Source organism: Lontra canadensis, unplaced genomic scaffold (genome assembly GCF_010015895.1).
Source record: "Lontra canadensis isolate GAN:19392208 unplaced genomic scaffold, GSC_riverotter_1.0 scaffold18, whole genome shotgun sequence".
NCBI lineage: Eukaryota > Metazoa > Chordata > Mammalia > Carnivora > Mustelidae > Lontra > Lontra canadensis.
Window position 1 is genome coordinate 6813957 of NW_022631012.1, and position 23768 is coordinate 6837724.

The 23768-nt window shown below is 42.1% G+C and overlaps 3 protein-coding genes and 1 non-coding gene across 6 annotated transcripts; 3 read left to right on the forward strand and 1 right to left on the reverse strand.

Moving 5' to 3' along the window:
• Window positions 1–1327: 1327 nt before the first annotated feature.
• On the forward strand, window positions 1328–3170 carry LOC116869226 (gamma-crystallin A). Its single transcript, XM_032860272.1, has 3 exons — window positions 1328–1336; window positions 1434–1676; window positions 2859–3170. The coding sequence occupies exons 1-3, from the start codon at window positions 1328–1330 to the stop codon at window positions 3030–3032; spliced, it is 426 nt and encodes a 141-aa protein (XP_032716163.1). The 3' UTR covers window positions 3033–3170.
• Window positions 3171–12877: 9707 nt separating this feature from the next.
• On the forward strand, window positions 12878–14759 carry LOC116869227 (gamma-crystallin B). 2 transcript variants are annotated; one of them, XM_032860273.1, is made up of 3 exons: window positions 12878–12886; window positions 12982–13230; window positions 14484–14759. In XM_032860273.1, exons 1-3 carry the CDS (start codon window positions 12878–12880, stop codon window positions 14757–14759), a joined length of 534 nt encoding a protein of 177 aa, XP_032716164.1. The 2 variants fall into 2 exon arrangements, with proteins under 2 accessions (XP_032716164.1, XP_032716166.1); XM_032860275.1 differs by having other exon boundaries at window positions 12982–13224.
• Window positions 14760–17242: 2483 nt separating this feature from the next.
• On the reverse strand, window positions 17243–17348 carry LOC116869260. The gene has a single exon (XR_004383002.1). It is a non-coding gene; the product is annotated as a U6 spliceosomal RNA (small nuclear RNA).
• Window positions 17349–22034: 4686 nt separating this feature from the next.
• CRYGC (crystallin gamma C) lies at window positions 22035–23628 on the forward strand. 2 transcript variants are annotated; one of them, XM_032860276.1, is made up of 3 exons: window positions 22035–22043; window positions 22135–22377; window positions 23353–23628. In XM_032860276.1, exons 1-3 carry the CDS (start codon window positions 22035–22037, stop codon window positions 23626–23628), a joined length of 528 nt encoding a protein of 175 aa, XP_032716167.1. The 2 variants fall into 2 exon arrangements, with proteins under 2 accessions (XP_032716167.1, XP_032716168.1); XM_032860277.1 differs by having other exon boundaries at window positions 23356–23628.
• The last annotated feature ends 140 nt before the right edge of the window (window positions 23629–23768 follow it).

Genomic DNA, 23768 nt, shown 5'->3' on the forward strand with positions numbered 1-23768 from the left:
TTTCAGGGCCGTCTTTGGGTCACAAACTATGATGGTGTTTGACTCCATCCTTCTACGTACACTTGGATGACAAAGATGAGCTGGGGAATGAAGGCCTCCCGCAGCCCTGTGTAGCTGAGGAATGCTTGGAAATCAGTAGGATAGCCTCAGTGGAGAAAGCTCCTCAGGCCATCACTTGGGCTCTGTGAAACAGTAATGCTCCAGGAAGGGAAAACTCAGGCAAATCATGATGCTGGTTTTGAAAACAAAAAGCAGCCCTAGGGTGCCTGGGTGGCTCAGTGGGTTAAGCCTCTGCCTTCGGCTCAGGTCATGATCTCAGGGTCCTGGGATCGAGTCCCGCATCGGGCTCTCTGCTTGGCAGGGAGTCTGCTTCCTCCTCTCTCTCTGCCTACTTCTGATCTCTCTCTGTCAAATAAATAAATAAAATCTTAAAAAAAAAAAAAAAAGCAGCCCCAGGAGACAGATGGTGGGAGAGGGAGGAATGGGAGGATCCTGTATGTGATCTATAGTCTCACTGAGTCTTGGGAAATCTCTTTATTTTTAGTCCAAGGAGAAGCATTTAATCTCAAAACGAAATAGACTCATTTTCAAAATGTATTGCTTTTCACCAGGAACTCAGAGTTATGCATTTACAAATTGAGTTTATTTTTCATCTCATGAAAGTACTATATATTTATGGTCGAAAATTAAGGCAATCAAAAACGACAAAAAGGAGAAATAAAAACATAAAACAAGGACCTATAATCCTGCCATTTATGGATAACCGTGACTGACATTTTGGTATATACATCCAACGTTCTAATCTTTTCTTTTCCCCCTACATAAACATATACGAAATCCTTGTAGCAAAACCATATCACACTGAGGAGGTAATTTAGAAAATGTAATTGTCTTTCGATTAGAGGATTTTTCATCACGTCCTTCTGGGACTCATAGGATTGTCACGAGTCACCCCAGACGGAACCACCAACCCCATCTCAGCAGTTTCCATAGGCAAACACACAAAATGCTGGGAGCGTAATGCATTTCTAGAGTGCTGCATAGGATGAGAAGTGCGCCCTTTGTCTCCAAGGTCATAATGGCTCTGCTGACCTCAATTCCTTTCACTGGAGCTAGTGAGGAGAACTCGAAAATGCCAGAGAGAATGAGAGCCCCCAACCCCATGATCCCAAATGAAAAAAAGAGGGAGAACATAGAAATCCCCTCACGCACTACCCCCAGGCCCCTTTTGTGTTGTTCTTGCCAACGCAGCAGCCTCCTGCTATATATCCCCGCTGCCACTCTTGTCCCCATCACACCGGATGCTGTTCATCCGCTGCCAACCACAATGGGGAAGGTGAGCCTCCCGAGGGGTCGTGCTGCATCTGTTGAGTGTCTCCTGTGCTTGGGGGGCCTTCCCCGCTGACTCCTGGCCCTCCCCCCCGCCACCGCAGATCACCTTCTACGAGGACCGCGGCTTCCAGGGCCGCTGCTACGAGTGCAGCAGTGACCACCCCAACCTGCAGCCCTACTTCAGCCGCTGCAACTCGGTGCGCGTGGACAGCGGCTGCTGGATGCTCTATGAGCGCCCCAACTACCAGGGCCACCAGTACTTCCTGCGGCGCGGGGACTACCCGGACTACCAGCAGTGGATGGGCCTCAGCGACTCCATCCGCTCCTGCCGGGCCATTCCTTACGTGAGTCTTGCTTCCACCCAGACTGATGGGAAAGCATCACTGATCCGTGACCCTAAATTCCTATTGGTCAAAGTCAGTCTGTTTCAACTTAAGACTAGTTCACAGTAAGGATGGCAATTCCTGACTCTCAAGCATTTAGAAAAAAAAAAGTGAGCAGGCTTATGAAGAATCACTGTAACTTCTTTTTCCCTCTTACTTAAGGATTTAAGATTGTTTTCAGTGCGTAAGAAATCATGACATAGCCTCTGAAGTTAAATTTGGTAGCATCTAGCTGATTCCTACTTTCTAAATAAAAATCACCATGTTTGGAAAAGAAAAAAAAAATAAAACCTATCTAGGTCATTAGTTTTTAATGATAGGAACACTTAACAGACCACAGCAAAACAACTTAGGTGTAATGTGTTCTGACTGTAGTAGCAATTGCCTTCCACACAGTCTGTATGACATAAGGATCTAGAAACTAGGACAGTATGTCTCAGCTCCTAAGGGGCTCCCTGGTTCCCAGGAGTCATTATCAACTACTTTCTCACGAGGGTCAAAGACAGAGCATTCATTAATTAAGACTTCATGGGATACGGTCCTCATCAAAGTGTTGCTTAAGGTTTTTTAAACATGTTGAGTTTGTGTTTCTGGTTACTGGTGACACCCAATTATGTGGTATGACAAGCAGATTCAAGAAGTGAGACCAAAAGTTGGCTACAGAAATTTGCAGGTGCAAAAGGACATACAAATAAAACAGGAATTTCTTTGAGGCAAGAACTTTGAATGGTTCAAGTGACTTGGCAAAATGTCAGATATGTGGACACAGAGTAAATAGGAATTATAAATAAGTGCGAAGAGTGACTTAAAAACAACTTGTTAGGACTCGGTTATGTGCCGTCATAGTGGAAAAGACAGTTAAAATCCTCTCTGCCGACTCACTAAATATCGTGGCCAGTGGCTTCCTACAAAGCAATCCCTTCTGTTCCCTTTATTTCAGTGGTTGTTTCTTCCACAAGATCAGGTCAGTTTTATTTTAACACTCTTCCTAATTTGTTAGACCAACCATGTGCGGAGAAGACACGCATACGGCCAGATGGTTTGAAAACCATGCTTCCTGAAGATGCAGGTTACTAAGTCACTTTTACTGAGATCAGAGATCCATAGAATTGATTTTTCTTCTTTTGTTTACTGTCACAACAGACCAGTTCCCACAGGATAAGGCTGTACGAGAGAGATGACTACGGGGGCCTGGTGTCTGAACTCACGGAAGACTGCTCCTGCATCCACGATCGCTTCCAGCTCAATGAGCTCCACTCCCTCCATGTGCTGGAGGGCTGCTGGGTCCTCTACGAGATGCCCAACTACCGGGGATGACAGTACCTCCTGAAACCGGGGGACTACAGGCGCTACCACGACTGGGGGGCCATGGACGCCCGAGTGGGCTCTCTGAGACGGGTCATTGATTTGTACTAGGCTGTGTCTTTCTTGTTATGATTCACACAAAAATGCAATAAATATACAAATTGTATTCTTGGCACTAAGTGACTCTTGTTTATCTTTAAATAATCACTGGCTTGTAATAATTGGTGACCCCTGGCAACTTACATGACCCTGAAGGTCACGTGTTTTGAATGTCTACTTACTTCCTGTTGGTCAGACAACAGTATTCCTTAAGCCCCCACTCATGTCATGAGGAGTCTGACTCTACAACCCATAATCTGAGAAAGAGAAGAAAGGCAAAGGGAAGGAAAAACTATTAGACCCCATATAAAGGAGAAAACATAGAATGAATTGAGGCTAGGACGCCAAAGTCAACAATTTGCGGAGAGGTTAGAGCAGCTTAAGTCTCAGATTAGTCAAGAAAAGCTGAGTGAAGAGAGATGTTTTAAGCAGAATTCCCAAGGTAGAGAAGGTCAATCGTGCTTGATGAGTTCAGCTGGTAAGAGAAGTTTTAAAGTAAGCGTTAAAGGGCCTGAGTTGGCACCTTACTTTTGGCTAATTACTAGTAACAGGTGCAACTCGGATTAGTATTTTAGGGACTTTCCCGGTTTCAGCACGGAAAGTCCTATGTCCTGGAAAGCCCCTCAGTCTTAGGTAAACTGGGGTGTTTTGTTCCTCTACTTACCGATTACTTCTTTGATCAAGTCATTTCTTATCCTCTCTGTGCCTAAATTACCTTATTCAAGACTATAGGTGGATAAGAAATTCCTGCTTCACTAAATCCCAGGATAATTATGATGAAAAAATAAGGAAAGACTGTGAACACATTTTGTTATTTTACATTATTACACAAATGTAAATGTAGAAAATTCATGTATCCCCAGTGTCTGCTCAAATTCAAGAGTACAATACGGTCATCTTTATTTTGGACTCCAATATGAATTTCTGTCAAGACTCTATTACAGGGTGCCAGGGTAACTCAGGTGATTAAGTGTCTGCCTTCAGCTTAGATCATGATCCTGGGGTCCTGGGATTGAGCCCCATATCGCGCTCCCTGCTCAGTGGGGAGTCTGCTTCTTCCTCTCCCTTTGTTCTCCCCCATATTCATGCTCTCTCTCTCACTCTCTCTTATTAAATGAATAAAATATTTTTTTAAAAAGACTCATTTACACACATCATGTAAGGAGTACATGAATCACTGAACTCTACCTCTGAAACTAATAATACACTATATGTTAATTGATTGAATTTAAATTTTTTAAAAAGACTAAATTACACAGAGTTAAGTATTAATATTTACTCGGCTGTGTACCTCTGGAATTTCTTTCCACTATAGTAAAGCTGCTCTCCCAGAATGCTAATTCTCTTTCCAAATTTATATGAGCAAAAATAGTGCCCTGTCCCAGTTAACTTCTTTGTCAAAACTGATTTTAAAAATTCACATGGACTTGCAAGAAACCCAGAATAGCCAAAACAATCTTGAGAAACAAGAACAAAGTACTAGTATTTCTCAATTTCAGAACTTACCACAAAACAACATAATCAAGACAGTGAGGTCCTGGCATCAGGTAAACACAGAGATGGATGAAATAGACTCGAGAGTCCAGAAATTAACCCATGTGTCAACTGATTTGTGACGAGGATGTTAAGACGATTCACTGGGGAAAAAATAGCTTCTCAATAAATGATACTGAAACTACAGGACAACCACGTGAAAAGGATGAAGTTATCCCCCTATTTCATACCCTTTATAAAAATTAACTTGAAAAAAATCAAAGACTTAAGTGTAAATACTCAAAAACTTGGAAGAAAACACAAGCATCTTTATGATCTTGAATTAGGCAATGATTTCTTAAACATGAAATCACAAACAACAATAAAATACATTGGACTTAAAATTAAAATATTTTGTGAATCAAAGGACACTATCAAGAAAGTGAACGTAGTAACTTCTTACTAGACACATCTCTGGAGGCGAGGGAAACAAAAGCAAAAGTGAACTATTGGGACCTCCTCAAGATAAAAAGCTTCTGCACAGCAAAGGAAACAATCAATAAAACTAAAAGACAACCTATGGAATGGGAGAGGATGTTTGCAAATGACATATTAGATAAAGGGCTAGTAACCAAAATCTATAAGTAACTTAAACTCAATACCCAAAAAATAAATAACCCAGTTAAGAAATGAGCAGAAGACGTAAACAGACTTTTCTCCAAAGAAGACATACAAATGGCTAATAGAAACATGAAAAAATGCTCAATGTCACTCACCATCTGGAAAATACAAATCAAAACCTCAATAAGAAACCACCTCACACTTGTCAGAATGACTACAATTAGTAACTCGGGAAACAACAGATGTTGCATGTATCTTACAACTCAATAACACAAAGACAAGCAACATTATTAAAAGGTGGGCAAAAGACTTGAATATATATCTTTCTAAAGAAGATATATAAATGGCCAATAAACAAATTAAAAGATGTTCAACATCATTAGTTCTTAGGGAAACAATGGGCTACCACTTAGTAGCCACTAGGATATTTGGGGGAAGAAGCCCTAGAAAATAAGAAATGTTGGTAAAGATGTAGAGAGATTGGAACTCTCATAAATTGCTGGTGGGAATGTAAAATGGTGCAGCTGCTATGGAAAATAGTTTGGCCATTCCTTAGTTAAACATAGAGTTATCATATGATTCAGTGATTCTACTTCTAGATATATAGTCAAAAGAATTGAAAGCAGTGTTCAAACACAAACTTATACATGAGTGTTTATAGCAGTACTATTCACAATAGCCGAAAGGCGAAAACAACCCCAAAGTCTATAAATGGATGAAGAGAGCAATAAAATGTGATATATCCATATTATGGAATACTATTTGGCCATAAAAAGGAATGAAATACTGATACGTGCTATAATATGGATGAATCTTGAAAACATTATGCAAAGTGAAAGAAGCCAGTCACAAAAGTATATATATTATAGGATTCCATTGATATGAAATATCCAGAATGGGCAAATCTACAGAGCAGTAAATTGATTAGTGGTTGCTTAGGGCTGGGAGGAATGGGTAGATAAGGGAATGAAACTAAAAAGCACACGATTTCTCACTGTAGTGACAAACATGTTCTTAAATTGACTGTAGCAATGGTTGTACACATCTATGAACGTATTAAAACCATTAATTATAGACTTTAAATGAACCAACTGCATAGTATGTGAATTATAGCCTAATAAAGATCACTTAAAAACTAATGCTTTGGGGTGACTGGCTGTCAGTAGGGCATGCAACTCTTGATCTCAAGGTTGTGAGTTGGAGCCCCAGATTGGGTATAGAGATTACAGAAAGAAATGAGGAGAGGAGAGGGGAGGGGAGGGGAGGGAAGAGAAGAGAAGAGAAGCGAAGCGAAGCGAAGAGAAGAGAAGAGAAGAGAAGAGAAGAGAAGAGAAGAGAAGAGGGAAGAGAGGAGAAAAGGAGGAGGAAGGAAGGAAGGAATCTTTAAAAAAAAATAATGTTCTGTACAGAACCTTAAGTAATGAAGACTCTTCTAAAATAAGATTCCTTCTCATGGAAGGAACTTACAGGATAAATAATAAATACATAGATACACATATTATCAAAATGTTGTGACTCTTATTAATTTCAAACATGCAGAAGATTTAAGGTTTTGTTGCTGGCCTGGCTAAATCATCATATGTTGTCTTCTAGTTGGGTGACTAATGACATATAAGCTCTGTTTTAACCAAAAATGAAAAACCAGGTGACATATCCAACTGAAAATAATTTTGTTAATTTAGGTTTTGGTTTTGTTTTAATCTGGTGAACTGAAAGGCTTAGGAAACCCGCATTTGATCTCACAAAGCGTACTCATATCACAAGTTTCCCTCTCTATAAAATGAAGGGTCTGGACAAGATGAGTTCCATGTTTCCTTCCAGCTCTGATAATTGAAGACTCTACCAGGTTTCAAGGTGTGGTATCTCAGTGGTTACCAATGCAGGCACTGAGCTCCACAGACTCGGTTCCTGGCTTCTACCTAACGGCTGGGTGACCTTGAGCAAGTTACTTATCTCCCTGAGCCTCAGTTTTCCCTCTTGCACGATCTTATGAGGATTAAATGAGCTACCTCCTGTAAAGAAGTCAGCATAGAGCAAAGGCTCAGTAAGTAGTAGTCATCACTCCATCAGTTGTGTATAATTGTCTTATATATATGTGGACGTTAAAAGGAAAACACATCAGAAAAAAAATAGTTGTTTTCTAGGAAATTCCTTTAAGGAAAGAAAATGTGAACATCTTCAATGTCCCTTTGACAGGTATCCATTACCACTGTCTTAGAGGTCTGGACCTAAATAAGTGAATAAGGGATTACAGAGCCTTTTATAGTCAGGTAATGCCTATCTTTTCAGCCTGGCAGCAATCAGTTAATTGAAGAGTCCACTACAATTTACCAGAGCTCCGGTTAAAGACAAAGATACTCAGGTTGGTAGGGGCACCGCAGGCTAGTAGGATGCTAGGCCTTTAATAAATTAAAAGAAAAGCATGACATTGAGAAGTATATAATTTAGGGAAGATATAAGATTGGCACACCTGGAAAGGTAACATCTAAAACAAGCCATTGTTACATCCAGAGGCAATTAGTTTAGGCCTTGGAGGCTGACACACCTGAGTTCAATTCCCAGTTCCTCCACTTACTGGCTCTCTTTACCTTTTTGGATTTCTCTATAGTGATCAGTACTATGATTAGGCTTGGGCAGTCACAGATCTTCTCCTGAACCATATGCCTCTGAGAGTCTTACTCTGGCCTCCTCCAGCTACAGTCTTCTCCACAGAACAGGAATCTGTGGAAACTTGGGGACAAACCCACACTTCTTCTAGACCACACTTCTTTTACCTGAAGCTCCAGAATTCCCTCTATTTAGACCCTTGTTTCCAAGACCTAGAAAAGAGTCATCACCAGGCCTATCCTCCCAAGGACACTCGTAGTAAAGGCAGCCATTTGTGGGAATTGGAGGGGGGCAAGAAACATGTGGATAGAGTGTGGACATGTGAGGAAGTGAAAAGAGAGGAGGGAAGAGGTAAAAGATGCTCTATTTATGGTTTTCTTTTTAAGATTTTATTTATTTATTTGACAGAGAGAGACATTGAGAGAAGGAGCATACGCAGGGGGAGTGGAGGAGGGAGAAGCAGGCTTCCCACTGAGCAGAGAGTCCGATATGAAGCTCGATCCCAGGACCCTGGGACTATGACCTGAGCCACCCAGGTGCCCTCTATTTATGTTCTTGCCCAAGATCTCACAAACATTTGGGGGAAGTTCCCACAATAATTTTGCCGTGTTGGCAACATTATATACTTTGTATGAAATTCCTTGTACAATGTCTGGAACACACCAGACACTCTTTATACAGTAGGCTATTTATTATTACCTATTATTATTTTCATCATCATGAGCCAGGGGAGTGCTAAAAGGTTTGCTGCAGTTTCAATCCTAACTGCTTAAATGAAAGTAGACATGGCTTCCTTCAGCAGGGGCATGTCAATGACGTGCTGATGAACTCAAGAGATTTCACTTGAGACTGGTTACCAGAAAGTCAGGAAAGAAGTCTGCAAATGCTTCAGGAAAAGCCATCATTTGTGTGGAGGGGAAGGAGAAGGGTGATGAACTATTTCCACTCAGGCTTCTAACAGGCCTCAGACAACTATAATGGCTCCGAAATGAATGATTTTGTTTTTAGAAGAAACCAGGATTATATCAGATCCATTCAAATATTTTGATCTACAAGTTTATTTAACCATGAGCTCCTTCCTAGAGGACCTTATACAGCTTTCTAAATTTTAGTTCTGATTTAAATAAGACCAGTGCTTCCAAAGGGAGTTTTGCAGTTATTAAAAACGGAACAAAAAAAAAAAAAACTGTTCATAATTTTACAGTTATACTCAGTATTCAAATATTTCTGGTAAAAGGCTCAGTGGCTTCAGTGCCTTAACTTCCAACATAATTAGACAGGGCTGTTGGCTGATAATACAAAGAGACATAATGAAGCCTGTCTTAACAGCATCACGACCTGAAGTCTCATTCCCATTGATCCATCCATCTTCTAGAGTACAAGAAGCACCCACACTGGACTCTGCACCCAGTGGGGAGTCCACTTTCTTCCCCCTCCCCCTCCCTTGCTTGCTCGCTCTCACGCTCGCTCTCTCGCTCTCTCTCTCTCTCTCTCTCTCTCTCGCTTTCAAATAAATAAATAAATAAATAAATCTTTTTAAAAGTATAATATGAAAAACTACAAGGAAATAGCTAAAAATCTCCCTTATTATTTTCCCTCACAAAAATGTTGTCTACCACTTTTTCTTTCATTTTTGTTCTCTTTCTCAGGCCCACTCCTCCGTCTCTCTCCCTTACCCGCTAGAAGTAAGTTCTGAGACTTTAACAGCATAGCCCAGGAAAGCTGTGGGTGCTGTGGGCACACACCAGTCTGGGGTTTGGGGGTCATTTTTAACCTCCCTCCAAGTCCTCCCATGTCAGCAAGGACAGGCAGAAGCAGAGGGCATCAGAACCAGAGAGTTGTAGCTGAGTGAGTGGGAGAAAGTGGTTTCTGTGTCTCTGAACATCCACATGGATGACCTCACATGGGAGAGTTCTCATTTCCCAAAACAGAATCTTTGTTTTTCCATGGTCTTCATGTTGTCAGGGCTCTATTTATCCACCTACTTAACTAATACACCATGATGAGGGATAAAGAAGTGTGATATGGCCCTTATTCTCGAGTTCATAACCTTGCTGAAGACAAGGAAAAGAAGAAATTCTATGAGAAAGGCGGAGCTAAGCTGGGTGATGATGAAGGGTGGTAGATGCTCAGAGAAGGGACAGCCAAGGAAAAGCTGGTTTGGAGAGGATCTGTCCTAGAAGAGGGATGTAGGCTGCCTAGACTGGGTGAGATTTGATACGCTTCTGAGAAGGGAAGATGTTACTGTATCAAGGAATGGCTCCCCTCCCTTGGTCCAGATCCTCACAGACATCTTGAATTTAGAAGGCAAAATGGAAACACATTTTCTCCCTAGTTGGCCCTCCCAGGCTGCTATGATTTAAAACAAATATCCCCACTGTTTTCAATGTGAATTGTGTCTATACCTATTATTTCTCTCTTTAAACATGAAAAGGCTTAATCAAATAACAAGCAGGGACATTTCTGACTTGTCCTTTATACATCAACGTTCCCCTCCCACGCTGCTTCAAAGACCTCCAAAGCACTTTAGAAGCTATAATATAATGAAAAATAAAAATTGAATACACGGAGAAGACAGCATTGGTAATAGAACTATGAGAAAAAAAAAGTGAAATTCTACTGTTAGCCAAGTCAGGCCTAAATCATCTAATGGATCTGAAATGTGCACACACATGCATGTAAGCACACATACCTGAGCCTTTATTACACTGTTGACAACGCTGGCTTCTGCAGTTCACCAGCATGGATGGGGCTAGAACGGGGTCTTGTCAATGAAACTCATGGTAATGTGTTCTTGGCAGGTATTTCCCTTACTGTAGGCATTTTCCATTGCAGATTAACTCCTATGCATGCAGCAGTGACCACTTCAGCCTGCAGACCTGCTTTAGCTGCTCCCACTTAGCACATGCAAGTGGACAGCAAGAGCTGCCTGTGCTGGGCTGGCGCATCTGCCACCAGCGGTGGGTGAACCTCAAGGACTCTATTTGCTCTGACTGTACAGCCCTTGCCTACGTTATTCCTTTTCTTGGCACCTTGCTTCAAGATCACATGCAAATGGTTGTCATCATTTGATTGTGAAATCAAAATTACCAAACAGAAGATCTTTGCTAAGTTAGACCAAAGCATCTCAATATATGATATTATTTGCGGATCGCACTTAGCCTCCATACAATAAGGAAAAGTGTAGACACTGTGGTGTCGACACCCAGAAACACATTCATATTTTATTTTTGATTGATGTACCAAGAAATCCTATTAATATTATCATCTTTAGCGTTTATTAAAATGAATGATATGATTTTTTTACTACTGGTATTACTTTACAATTTATCACGTACTTTCGCGATTGATTTTCATCCCCACTCCTATTTCATAAATGGAGAAACAGAAGCCTGGGAAAGTTAAGTGATTTTCCCAGGATGACACGAGCAATAATGGAAACTGCAGAAGTGCCTGTGGATGTGTATAGGCATTGATCCCTGAATAAGTTCTCCACCAGTGATGCCTGTTGAACAATATCATGGTGTTTGTAAGTACTGGGAAGAAAAATAACCTCAGAGGAAGCACTGTGAAAGCAAGGCATGGGACAGGCAGGGTAGGTGGTCACAGTTAGTGTCACTTGCTAGTGCTCACTCCTCTACCAACCAATGGTACAGGTCCTGAGATTACCACTCACCCCCCTACCCAACCCCATCCAAGTCCCTGATGGTCTAACATTGAAAGCTGGCTAGATAACTGAGAAGTCTGAGTATAGGCCTCTGACCCAAGGCCTTAGGTGGAAAGCCTATTACATGTTAATATAAATAACATATTTTTATGGATAATAACTGTATTTTCCAAAGCAAAAATAATTAACAAAAAGATTGGAATTGCTTTACATTTGTACAAGTCTCCTTTATTTCCTATAGCGTCTGGGAAAACTCCACTTTATACCTGTACAAGAATAAGAGTGTAAAGGGTCACTAACTCTTTGGTATTGTTATGAAAACTGTTTTTGACCTTATGAACCCCTTGAAAGTGTCTCAGGGGCCTCAGGAGTCCCATACTACACTGTGAAGTTCATGAGACCAAGAGGCTCTGTCGTCTGGTTTGGGTGCTCTCCAACATCTCAGAAGTCTGCGGATGGAGACCATTGGTATTTTGAAGGTTTCAACATTACTCCTTCCACTAACTCAAACCTCCCTTATCAAGTGAGCAAGAGTATCTAATGGTGATGAGGAAGAAAGATCTTTGGACGTTGAAGGGGGGCACGGACAAAAAAGAACTAGCAGTATTCTGAGCAGCACCAGCAGGAGGAAGGATTTGGACTCTTGGGGAGTTGTGAGGAAAAGGAGGAAGGCCTTAGCTATCTGCTTTCTTTCAGGTCAAAGCCAAGTATTGAGGGTCTACTATGTGCCAACCCTCTGCTCTAGGCCCAGAGGCAGAAAGGAGTCAGAAAGTATTCCCAGCCTCCAGGAGCCTACAAATTTCCAGTCAAGTATCAATTTTACTCAAGATAGACCCTAAAATAACAACAATAATGACCACAGAGTCTCGAATTTGAACTAAGCTTTATGCTTTTTAAAGCACCATCACAGATTATTTCACTTGATGCCCTCTTCCGTAAGACCCCCTATTGTTTAAATTCTGATTTTTAATAAAAGTTAAAAAACAAAACCAACCACCAGTCCCGGAGCAGAATACATTACTTAGTTTAATTACCTTTGAGGAGTCAACTAAGCAGAGTAGGAGACAAAATAAAAGCACGGGGATAGAATTTCGCTCATCCTCGTGCTCAACTAAAAGAGTAAAGACTCTTTTCATTTTGGTGGCAACAACAGCTTTAGTGAATTAGAACAACCCGAACCTACCAGAAAGAATGAGAGTAAACCATTCAGCTAACCCCGATGGCCAGGGGGAGGAGGAGCAGGGAGCTGGCAAATCCCCTTACTCACCGAAATGGGCCCCTTTTGTGTGATTTCCTGCGGAGGCAGCAGTCAGGGCTGCTATATATACAGCGGCACTCCCCCTCGGCCCTCACAGCACCCAGCCACCGCCTCCTGCTCACTCGCTCCAAAATGGGAAAGGTAAGGGCCGGGTATCTGAGGCTCAGGGTTGGCCCCGGCTCAGCCGCTTCAGCGGGGGCAAATCGCCTCATGCTCCCACATCTTCCATTTTGCAGATCACCTTCTACGAGGACCGCGGCTTCCAGGGCCGCTGCTACGAGTGCAGCAGCGACTGCCCCAACCTGCAGCCCTACTTCAGCCGCTGCAACTCGGTGCGCGTGGACAGCGGCTGCTGGATGCTCTATGAGCGCCCCAACTACCAGGGCCACCAGTACTTCCTGCGGCGCGGGGACTACCCGGACTACCAGCAGTGGATGGGCCTCAACGACTCCATCCGCTCCTGCCGCCTCATCCCCCAGGTGAGTGTGGCTCTGTCCTCGTCTCTGGTCTCTTTGGAAGTGAAAACCATGAACAAATATCATTTTTCAACCAAATCATTCCAACTGGAGAGCAGAAAGCAAGAATGAGCCCACTGCCTGCACTCCAAAGGAGGAGGTCTCAGACGGGAAGCCATTCTTCATGAACTCTGCGGCTTGCATTTTCACCTTCCCAGATTTTTGTATTTTAGATGTAATAAAAAAAATTAAAAAGCCAAAGACTAATTGAGAGAAAACAGCACATTGGGAAAACAGAAGTTGTCATGTGTTTAAGATACAGCTCCCTAAAGTCATCATTCTGAGTGGTATCCACTCAGAAATAATATATCAAAACTTCTAGATACAATCTGGGTCTGCTTAATTGATAAAAACACACTCGCTTGCTTTGGCTCACTTTTCTTTTTAATGATCTTCTTGGAGAAGATAGGCACTGTCTTCTGGTTTTTACTCTAATTTCATGGTCAGTATTTATTAGCTCGCTAAGTGGTATAAACTAGAGGGAAGGCCAACTCCAAACTGAAAGTTGAGGATTGAGTATTTCCTAGAGAGTAATTTGCACAGTTGTCAGAAGGATGTGCTGGAGTGTGGAAGGCATGGGGTATACTGTCCTCCAAACAGAGCTCAATGGAGATGATTTTTGCTGCTGAGGGAAATGAAGATGGCGAGGGAAGAGACCAGAAAGGAAGCTCAAGGGTCAGATGGGTTGAAATGTGAAGTGACACTGAGGTGATCAAAACAGAGACAAAGAAAATGCGTCATCTTCTTTTCTACAAAAGCTTAGCAATCTTATGTTCTATGGTGTACACAAAACCAAAAATATTAGAGAAAATAGCTAAATGTTGATTCTTTTTCACCAGAGTACTAGATCAAGACTTTGCTTTCCAATGCCTTACAATTTTCTTCTTTGAGAAGGACCTTCTGTAATAATAAGCCCTAACGTGATCAATTTTATCTGAGACAAACCTTAGCTGCCAAGGACAGAACCAGGTGGATAGCACTGAAGGGCTGCTGAGGTCTGTCCCTAGTATGGCCCAGAAATCCTTAGATGCCTGGTGAGGAGGCGGGGGGTGGTGGTGATGGGAGCGGGAAGGCTCTTTAACACTGCAGTGTGATTGTTCTGGAAGCAAACCCAGACTGCAGGAAATTCTGGGCTGGTGGGACCGGGGAGGTGTAGGAGATAAAACTTTAATTTCTCTCCATCTGTCTTCATTTTACCTTTTCTTTTCTGTCTGCCTCCTCAGCACTCTGGCACGTTCAGAATGAGGATCTACGAGCGAGAGGACTTCAGAGGACAAATGTCGGAGACCACAGATGATTGTCTCTCTCTTCAGGACCGCTTCCATCTCAATGAAATCCACTCCCTCAACGTGCTGGATGGCTGCTGGGTCCTTTATGAGATGCCCAGCTACAGGGGAAGGCAGTACCTTCTGAGGCCCGGGGAATATAGGAGATACCTTGACTGGGGGGCCACGAATGCCAAAGTTGGTTCTTTCAGACGAGTAATGGATCTTTACTAAAGTATTTATGTTCTCCACTTTTCTCCTTTAGAGTCCAATAAAATATTTAGCTTGTGTTTCTGGCACTATGGAGTCCTGCTTTTCTTTAAATCTATTAAAACTTCGTAAACAATAATGGCATTTAGCCAAATATAATGACAGAAGTTTTCATGACTGGAAATGATGTCTTGTAAGGGGGATAAAGTAAAGGATATCATTGCTAGCATTCTTTTAAAGACTAAACCATGTAGGTTCAGGGTTCAATTCAGCTGGGCTAAAGACATTTATGGTTAGTCTTAAAAGGATAAATTTGCAGCTATAATGTTAAACTAGGACTTACTGTAACACTCCAAGTTATCCTTGTAGTTTATCTCCATCATCTTTTCTATATAGTCTAAATCTTAGCTAATGAGGAAAGTCATCTCAGCATCTAGACACTTCCTTTAGATTCAAAAGCAAATGAACGGACTTGTCACCCTCCCCTCTTGCGTTCTTTATCCTTCTAACAGCAGGCAATTCCATGTCAATACCTCATTCCTCCAGGAGACTTCCAGTGCAAATAGAATTCACTGTCTTCTTTTATAGAAGAATTTCAGGATTTCTACCAAAAACCACATACACATAGGGAATTCAGCTTCCTATCACTTTAATAGGAAGTAAAGAATTACGACCATACCTGGAAAGTAATACTAAATGGAAAACAAGGAATTGACATTTACTGGAGAAGTTTGTTTGACTGTATATATGTTTCCTTTGGGGATATTTATCTTCCAGGAATGAAGTTCGAGCCCAAGTCCCATGTTCTAAGGTACTTTGTCAGTTGTAGGTTAGAGCCAGATTTGAATCCAGGAGCTAAGACAGAGAGGAAACAAGATCAGTTCCATGACTAACAGAGTCCATGAGACAAATAAAGGAATTATCCAAGACTAGCCTAACTATTCCCAGTACTGAAACCTCAAAGAAAGTTTCCTAGTAAAGAGAATACTGAGCAAACAACATCCCTAGTAGCACCCTGCAGTAATTAAATATGGGATTTTTGTCTGTTTCTTACAAAGTTCCACAACAAAGATGACAGTTTCAGGTCAAAATCTATCTAATGTAGCCCATTCTTTGAGATTTTAATGAAATGGCTGAAATGTCTTCTCATGTGGAGGGGAGCCTTGTGTACCCACATTCTCTGACACATATGTATTCAATATCTCTTGTGATTCTGGAAAGGGAATGAGTTATGTATGCTTTCCCCAGTCACCCTACACTCTGAACTCCTGCATTGGATGGGTCATCTTGTCTTCTCCCATGTGACCCAGATCATGCAGGATAAATTTGGGGGGGTGGGGGATATAGCTCCTTTTCCTTGGGCTCCTGAACCATCTCTCACATAAAACATTCATGTGGGCAGCCAACATCATTACAGAGAATGTGAGGGGAATTTAGATCACAGAAGTACAACAATATCAAATTTAATATCATGTGGCCATGCTCTAAACAATCTGCAAGCTCCAACCTGCTGCTGGGTGGCCTGGTTTCTTTCTCGTTCTTGCTTCTCTCTCCCTTGTTCTTAGCTGTTCCCACATGGCTGTTCATTTTTTATAGTCTCTTTCCTTCCCATGATTTCCAGGGCTCCATATCGACCATCCATGTGGCTTGTAAACAGAACATGCATCTAATTTGTTGCTTAACCTGAATCATTTTTGAGAGCAAAAGAGTGTGCTATTAGGGATTATACCAGGGCAAGAGGCATGAATCAGGAGTGTTCAGGGCAAACTGGTTGCACATGGTTAGGCTATTTAGAAAAGTTCTTTCCCTGGAAAAAAAGTCAGATTCTTGAATTATTTGCTATTGATTTTTCCTAAATCCCAGTTCTTCAACCCTTAAACTCCCAGCACTAGTGTTGGCTTCCTGGAGACATTAGCTAGAGTTCTCTGTTTGCCAGTCATAACATAGCAGACATAAATTGGAAAGCCAAAAGCTTCTTGCAGTGCTGAACGTTACTTTATTTGCTTGGTAGGCATAAAAATCACAGACTTCGGACCTGGAAATGATCCTGAAACATTTGAAGCCAAAATACATAAAATTAGAGATCCTGGATGTCACTGATCAAGTTTTTCTTCTTGAAAATTGTGTTTCCATCCCGTCCCAGGGGAACAGGCGAAGAGAATGGTATCCTCCCTCTAATCCCAGCATTAAAAACAATCAACAGAGGGAGGTGGGGGATGGGCAGAGGGGGATACAACCAAACTAGCTCCTCACCTATGCCTCCTCCTTCTCGCCTTCTGCTCTAAAAAGTACCCACTGGAACCTCAAAGAGGGGAAAGGTCTGAGAGGAAAACAGTCTTCAAGAGAAGAATGGGAGAAGGGATATCCCACAGGATCCCACTAACCTTTTTCCCCATGAAGATGAAAAAACAATTCAAGATAACCCCAGTGTCAGCCTGTATACCCTATACACACCAGTATTTCCTATATATCCTAGTTTATAGTAAGTCCACATGTTGAATCTTTTTTTCAATATGGAATGTTTCAAGAATTTGCATGTCATCCTTGTGAAGGGCCATGTTAATCTTCTCTGTAGCACTCTCATTTTAGTATGCATGTTGCCAAAGTGAGCATCAGATTCTAAATCTTTTTCTTCCTTTTTCCCTCTTTTCTCCCTTTGAACGTATTGTGTCTTCTGGCCAATCTAATCTTGTGTAAGAACCACTAAGCAAAGAAACTGAAGTCATCCCATGAAGAAGTGCCACAAACTGCTATATTAAGTTATACCCTCCAAGGTATTCCTCATTATGGCTTCCCTCCCCAGTTATCCCACTTTGCTGCCACAGGGTTAGGTCTGGATGATGCCACTGTCTTATTCCCTCCTCTCCAGACCTTAGGGGTTCAAATTTTCTTGTGGGGTTGTTAAAATAAAAATGACAATCACATCCACCTGTCGTTTGAGTGAGAAGACATGTACTACTTTTCACACCAAAGCCAATTTGATCCAAATGGAAAGCCATAGGAGTTAAACAGAGGTGGGTCATTGGTTGCCCCCTATCTGCTTGTCATCTGTTGAATAGTCATCAAAGACAAGCTGAGAAAGAGAACTCAAGGCTGGTGCTGTGACCGTGATCCTTGGTGTCTCACTCAGCCTCGTTTGGCATAGTTTCATCCAGGTAGCTGCCAATCAAATGACCACATCTCATTTAACCAAGCTTGTGTGTGATACAAAGGCTACATTAGTTACTAGGAAGCAGGAAGGTGGGTGTTAAGACCAACAGCTGGCTGGATCTCAGATACTAACAATACTCTAGAATTGGCCACTGCTGTTGTGGTATTAATTTGACATCTCAGGAAACACAAAAATTAGGCACAATTACCAAGGAACCGAAGGTTTAGGGGACAACACAACATTCCTGTTTTCTCTCTTTTGCTTACTCATCTCCCCTGTTACAAAGGCCCATTAAATAGATCAAATGCAGAGTGCTTGTGTCATCCTACACATTGAAATTTGCAAATACTGAACTTTGATGTGAGTGTGTATGCCTGATGTGCTGAGCATTCAAAACAGGTCCCATGGGCTATTATAACAATGGATTTCAGACCAGGGAATAACATTCATAAACTCCAGGCATTTACTGAGTAGCCTTTGTGTGCCAGTTCATTCTGCCACTTAGTGAGAATACAAAAATAAAGATGGAATAATCCCGGCCCGGAAAGGGGGTGCCTTCATTTATTTCAAGAAACTGATGTCTAAACAAAATAATTAGATAAGTAATAATTACCATTATAGTGGCATAAGCAAGATGCTTGATAGAATCAAGTTGTCAGTATTAAATTCAGCCTGGAAGAGTAGGAAAGGTTCAAGAAAATCTTTACAGAGGAATTGATACCTGAGATGAAACTTCAAAAAAAAAAAAAAAGGGTAAAATCTCTCTGGGTGAAAAATGCAGAACTGATATCTCAGTGAGAAGGATCGGTATATTTAAAAACAAGAGAAGGATAGCATAAACTTCCAGCTATAAGATGAATAGGATCTGGGCATCTAATGTACAGCATAGTGGTTATGGTTAGTAATACTGTATTATATACTTGAAATTTGCTAAAAGAGTAGATCTTAAATGTTTACACACATGCACACACACAAATATTAATTATGGGAGGTAATGCAGGTATTAGCTTACACTATGGTGCTAATCACCTTGCGATATATAAATGTATCAAATCTATATGTTGTATACCTTAAACTTACACTTATAATATTTAAATTATATCTCAGCAAAACAGGGGTGGGGGTGAATGAGAAATGTGAAAATAATATTGTGCATTGGGAAACAAGTTATCCAGTGTGACCCATCAGGAAGTCTGGAGACAAAGGATTTCAGGTCAACGGTGCCATGCTAAGGAACCAGTACGCAATGCTAGAGACAATAAGAGCCAGTGAAGCGTTTCAAGCAGGTGAGCGGCCGCCTTAGTTCAGGCTCTACAACAAAAACACCAGGGACTGAATGACTTCAACATACATTTCTTTCCCACAGTTCTGGAGGTTGGGAAGTCGGAGATCAGGGTCCTAGTAGATCCAGAGAGAGGAAGCAAGCTCTTTCCCAACTTTCTAGAGTCTAAGAACACTAATCCTATCATGATGTCTCCACCCCCGAGACCTAGTTATCTCTCAAGGCCCCATCTCCAGACATCACCACAGTGGGGAGGAGGGTTCCAACATATGCATTTGGAGGAGACACAAACATTCAGGCAAGAGCAGTGACATGACTTGAGGTGTTTGGATTCTGATCACCCTGGCATGCTGGCAGAACGCAGTTTTGAAGAAGGCAAGACTGCACAGAGTTGGGAGACTGTGGACAGTCCAGCTGAGATATGATGAGGTCCAAGAAAGGCAGCTGCAGGGCCAGGTGATGGGGAGGGGAGATTGGAGAGGTAGGTAAAGGAAGGGAAGACAGGAGCTCCAGGAGAGAGAGAGAAAGATCCAGAAAACAAAAAACAAAAAAACAAAAAAAGAACCCAAGACTGAAGTTTAGCATTCAGCATTTTCTGAGATCTTCACCTCTTTTCCTGTCTAATCATCACTATCATTTAAGTACTGGTATTTCTGCTTTAATTCTGTCATTATGTGCATATAAAACTTTGTAGAACAAAACAGAGTGTCTTCTGCCTACATGTTTAAAGAAAATAATGTATACGCACTAATAAAACATTGGCTGGGGATGGCTACACCACGTTTTTCTTATTAAAAGGAAAAAAAAAAAAAAGAATAGACCAGAACAGTGTTTTTTAAAGTTTGATCCAAGAATGATCTGATGCTGTTTGGAAATAAAGATTACTGGAGCCTTTTCCACATCTAAAGATACAAAATCCTGGGAGAGGATAGGACCAATTTGCAGTTTTAACAAGCACAGGTGATTCTTTCTGCACACTAGAGTTTGAAAGCCACTAGATGATGTCTAAAGTACCCTCCACATCTACTTTTTTTTTTTTTAACTAAAAAATGGCTTTATAGCAGAGAAATTTTTCAGGCATCTTTGAGAGGATTGATTGTGTTTGGAGATAAACAGGCTGAAGTCAGCCTTAGTAATGTCGCACTGTTACTAACACGGAACATTTACTTAATGCTTATTTGTGCCAAGTATGTGCCAAACACATTATACACATAATCCCACTGACTCATGTCAATGTCCTTCAGCCGAAGACCACCCAGACACATGGCACAGAACAAGCTGGTTTATTACTTACTTGTTCAGGAAACGCATGGGGTGTCTCAGCAAAGGGTATTAGCAAAGGATATTATTATAGGATTTGCACTTTGATTGGGTGACTTGGGAAAGAGTCTAAAAAAACTCACTCTAAATCGGATGTTGTCAGAACATGGGGGTAATTTCATGATTGACTATCTCAATAAGTCTTCTCATGGCGGGGAGCGGGGGGGTGGGTGGGGAGCCTAGAAGGATAAAGCTGCAATTGATAAAAAAGGAGCAGTTAATCATAAGGACGGAGAGAGGGGGTGTTTGGTATTGTGTGGATGCTGCAATGACTTTGTTTTTGCCTGTGCTCAGACGAAATTATGAATTGGCCTTACTTTGTCTCATTGCATCAGAGTCTCAGAGTAAGCTTTCCTGAAGCTGGTATTCTGGGAAACTCTTTATGCATAACAGAGGAATAAAATGGCTTAGCTCTGAAAGCCAGGCCAGCTTCTGAATGCAAATACTTCTCTCTCTCTCTTTTTTCCCCCTTCTTTCTTTTTCAACTTACTATATCCCATGATACAAGTACTATGAAATAACTCAGACTCTGAGAGGCTATGTGGTTTGCCATGTTCATGTAGCTACTAAGTGGACATTCTGAGTTTATGAAGCTTTACCACCTCTCTCCAACCCTGGAAAGGGGAAGCACTCCAAAAAGCAATACCCTTCTCAGTTTGGGACCCACTGATCATAGAAACCTTCCCTTTGGTTCTTATCACAAGCTGACTTCCAGGGGCTGATTTCTAGTACCTGAAGTAGACCCAGCCAAGGAGGAGTTAGTAGCTATGTCTTAAAGCATCAGGTCACCACAGTCAAAACTAGCAAAACATCAGAATCCAGATCTGTGTCCTGCACTAGACTGGCAAATCATATAAAGAAAAACGAATTGGGGCGCCTGGGTGGCTCAGTGGGTTAAAGCCTCTGCCTTCAGCTCAGGTCATGATCCCAGGGTCCTGGGATCGAGTCCCGCATCGGGCTCTCTGCTCAGCGGGGAGCCTGCTTCCCCCTCTCTCTCTGCCTGCCTCTCTGCCTACTTGTGATCTCTGTCTGTCAGATAAATAAATAAATAATAAAATCTTTAAAGAAAAAAAATAATTAAGTTACAGTGACCTCTGCCATCAAGGAAAATTGGTCAGTATTTGTGAAATTCTACATCACAGACAGCCTCTGGAATTGCGGAGCACATCCATAAAGGCATAGATTTTTTCCCCCAGAAAATACATGGGGCATAATGGAGTCATATCCGTAGAGACATGAATTTCAGGTCAAAAGTTCAAATTGATGTGCTGATAAATTTAGAAAACACTAAGAATGCAAATAAAAGCAAGTTAGGGACTAAACTAGGACATATCCAGAACAGCGTTGGAATATACCAGAGAATGAAGGCAAACTCTACAGGCATTTCCACTGAATGCAGCACGTTAAAGGGATCCATAAAATCCCCTTACTCGCCCCCGGGGGCCTCTTTTGTGTTGTTCTTGCCAACTCAGCAGCAGCCCTGCTATATAGACCCACAGCGCTCCCGGCCCATCGCACTGAACTCGCACATCCGTGTCAACCAGCCATGGGGAAGGTGAGCAGGATGCAAGTTAAATAAAAGGGGGGGGCGGTCCCAGATCCTTTGGGAGCCACTGATTTAATTGGGACTCATTCTTCCTTTGCAGATCACCTTCTACGAGGACCGCGGCTTCCAGGGCCGCTGCTACGAGTGCAGCAGCGACTGCCCCAACCTGCAGCCCTACTTCAGCCGCTGCAACTCGGTGCGCGTGGACAGCGGCTGCTGGATGCTCTATGAGCGCCCCAACTACCAGGGCCACCAGTACTTCCTGCGGCGCGGGGACTACCCGGACTACCAGCAGTGGCTGGGCTTCAGCGACTCCATCCGCTCTTGCTGTCTCATCCCCCAGGTGAGCTTCACCTGTTCTCCATCCCGCTGCCTGCCGGTCCTCACTGTATTACTGACCAGTGAGGGGGAGGGAGGTTTTGCCATTAAAAGCACTTAAGGGGTAACGTGGGCTTTAGCTACTGCCTAAGCCCAGATAGAGAAATGCACAAAAACGGCAGAGCATACAAGAAGAATTCACTGATGGGAAGGGTCTGCTTTATTGTTAATTTTTGCTCCCATTATGTCCATCACAAAGTTGTCTGTAACAAATGTACTCTCACAGCAGGATACAGAACAAAACTTGCCCGTGGGAAGCTGGGTGGACATAAGGAGGCTGTATTGAGAACAGATTCATTTTAAAAACTTGAGATTGTAAAATTGCAACTTTAATTAACAGTAAAGAATTGGTGATGAATGACTTAGATGGGTTCCACTACAGACTAGTAAAAAATGGAAACTCTATTGTTAATAGAGGCTATTCAAAGTTTGTGTCCAACTTTGCAAGTGGTAGTTGCCCTTAATTTGGAAAAGCAGTTGAATTCTGGTTCCAAGTGACTATTTAAACTAATTTTCACGGAACTATGTGATTTTAAAAGTCCAACTTTAGTTATAGATTTGTGAGATAACATTCCGATTATTCTAAAAAAAAAAATACTCATTTAAAAAGAATATTAGTGAAAATACTTTCCATTTTTGCCCAAAATATATGTTTGACTTATCAGCTAGGAATCAATGGACATTAGAGAATGAGGAGTCAAGATAGTTGAATTCTTGATGGACTCTAACCCAGACTTTGAACCTCTTACAATGTAGATGTCCTATATGAAATACAAAATGAGAATGCAAACGTGTATTCAATGCCAGTGGAACACCGCTCCATACACAACATACCCAGCAATGTCAGAGTCTCAGGTTTTCACCTGGGCGATCCCGTGCCCCAACCTACCAAGTTCACTTGTTTGGTTGCTTCTTCTGCTCCTTCTCTTGGTGGCCCGAGCAGGCAAGCTCCCACAGGCTGCGGCTGTATGAGAGAGAGGACCACAAAGGCCTCATGACGGAGTTGAGCGAGGACTGCTCCTGCATCCAGGACCGCTTCCGCCTGAGTGAGGTCCGCTCCCTCCACGTGCTGGAGGGCTGCTGGATCCTCTACGAGCTTCCCAACTACCAGGGGCGTCAGTACCTGCTGAGGCCCCAAGAATACAGGCGCTACCACGACTGGGGGGCCATGGATGCTAAGGCAGGCTCTTTGCGGAGGGCGGTGGATTTATACTGAAATAGGTTTGCACTACCATTTTCTCAATTTGGAACCTAATAAAGTATTTAGTCTGTATTGTTGGCAATTGCTGACTTCTGTTTTTCTTTCACTGTGTGCCAATTAATTCACCTGTAAATGCTCCCTGATAAAGGCTGAGG

What these genes read in the sequence shown, in the direction of transcription:
- LOC116869226 (XM_032860272.1), top strand. An exon ending in CCTGCCGGGCCATTCCTTAC is followed by an intron (nt 1,677 to 2,858) that starts GTGAGTCTTGCT and finishes CTGTCACAACAG; the next exon opens with ACCAGTTCCCACAGGATAAG.
- LOC116869227 (XM_032860273.1), top strand. An exon ending in GCCTCATCCCCCAGGTGAGT is followed by an intron (nt 13,231 to 14,483) that starts GTGGCTCTGTCC and finishes CTGCCTCCTCAG; the next exon opens with CACTCTGGCACGTTCAGAAT.
- CRYGC (XM_032860276.1), top strand. An exon ending in CTTGCTGTCTCATCCCCCAG is followed by an intron (nt 22,378 to 23,352) that starts GTGAGCTTCACC and finishes TGGTGGCCCGAG; the next exon opens with CAGGCAAGCTCCCACAGGCT.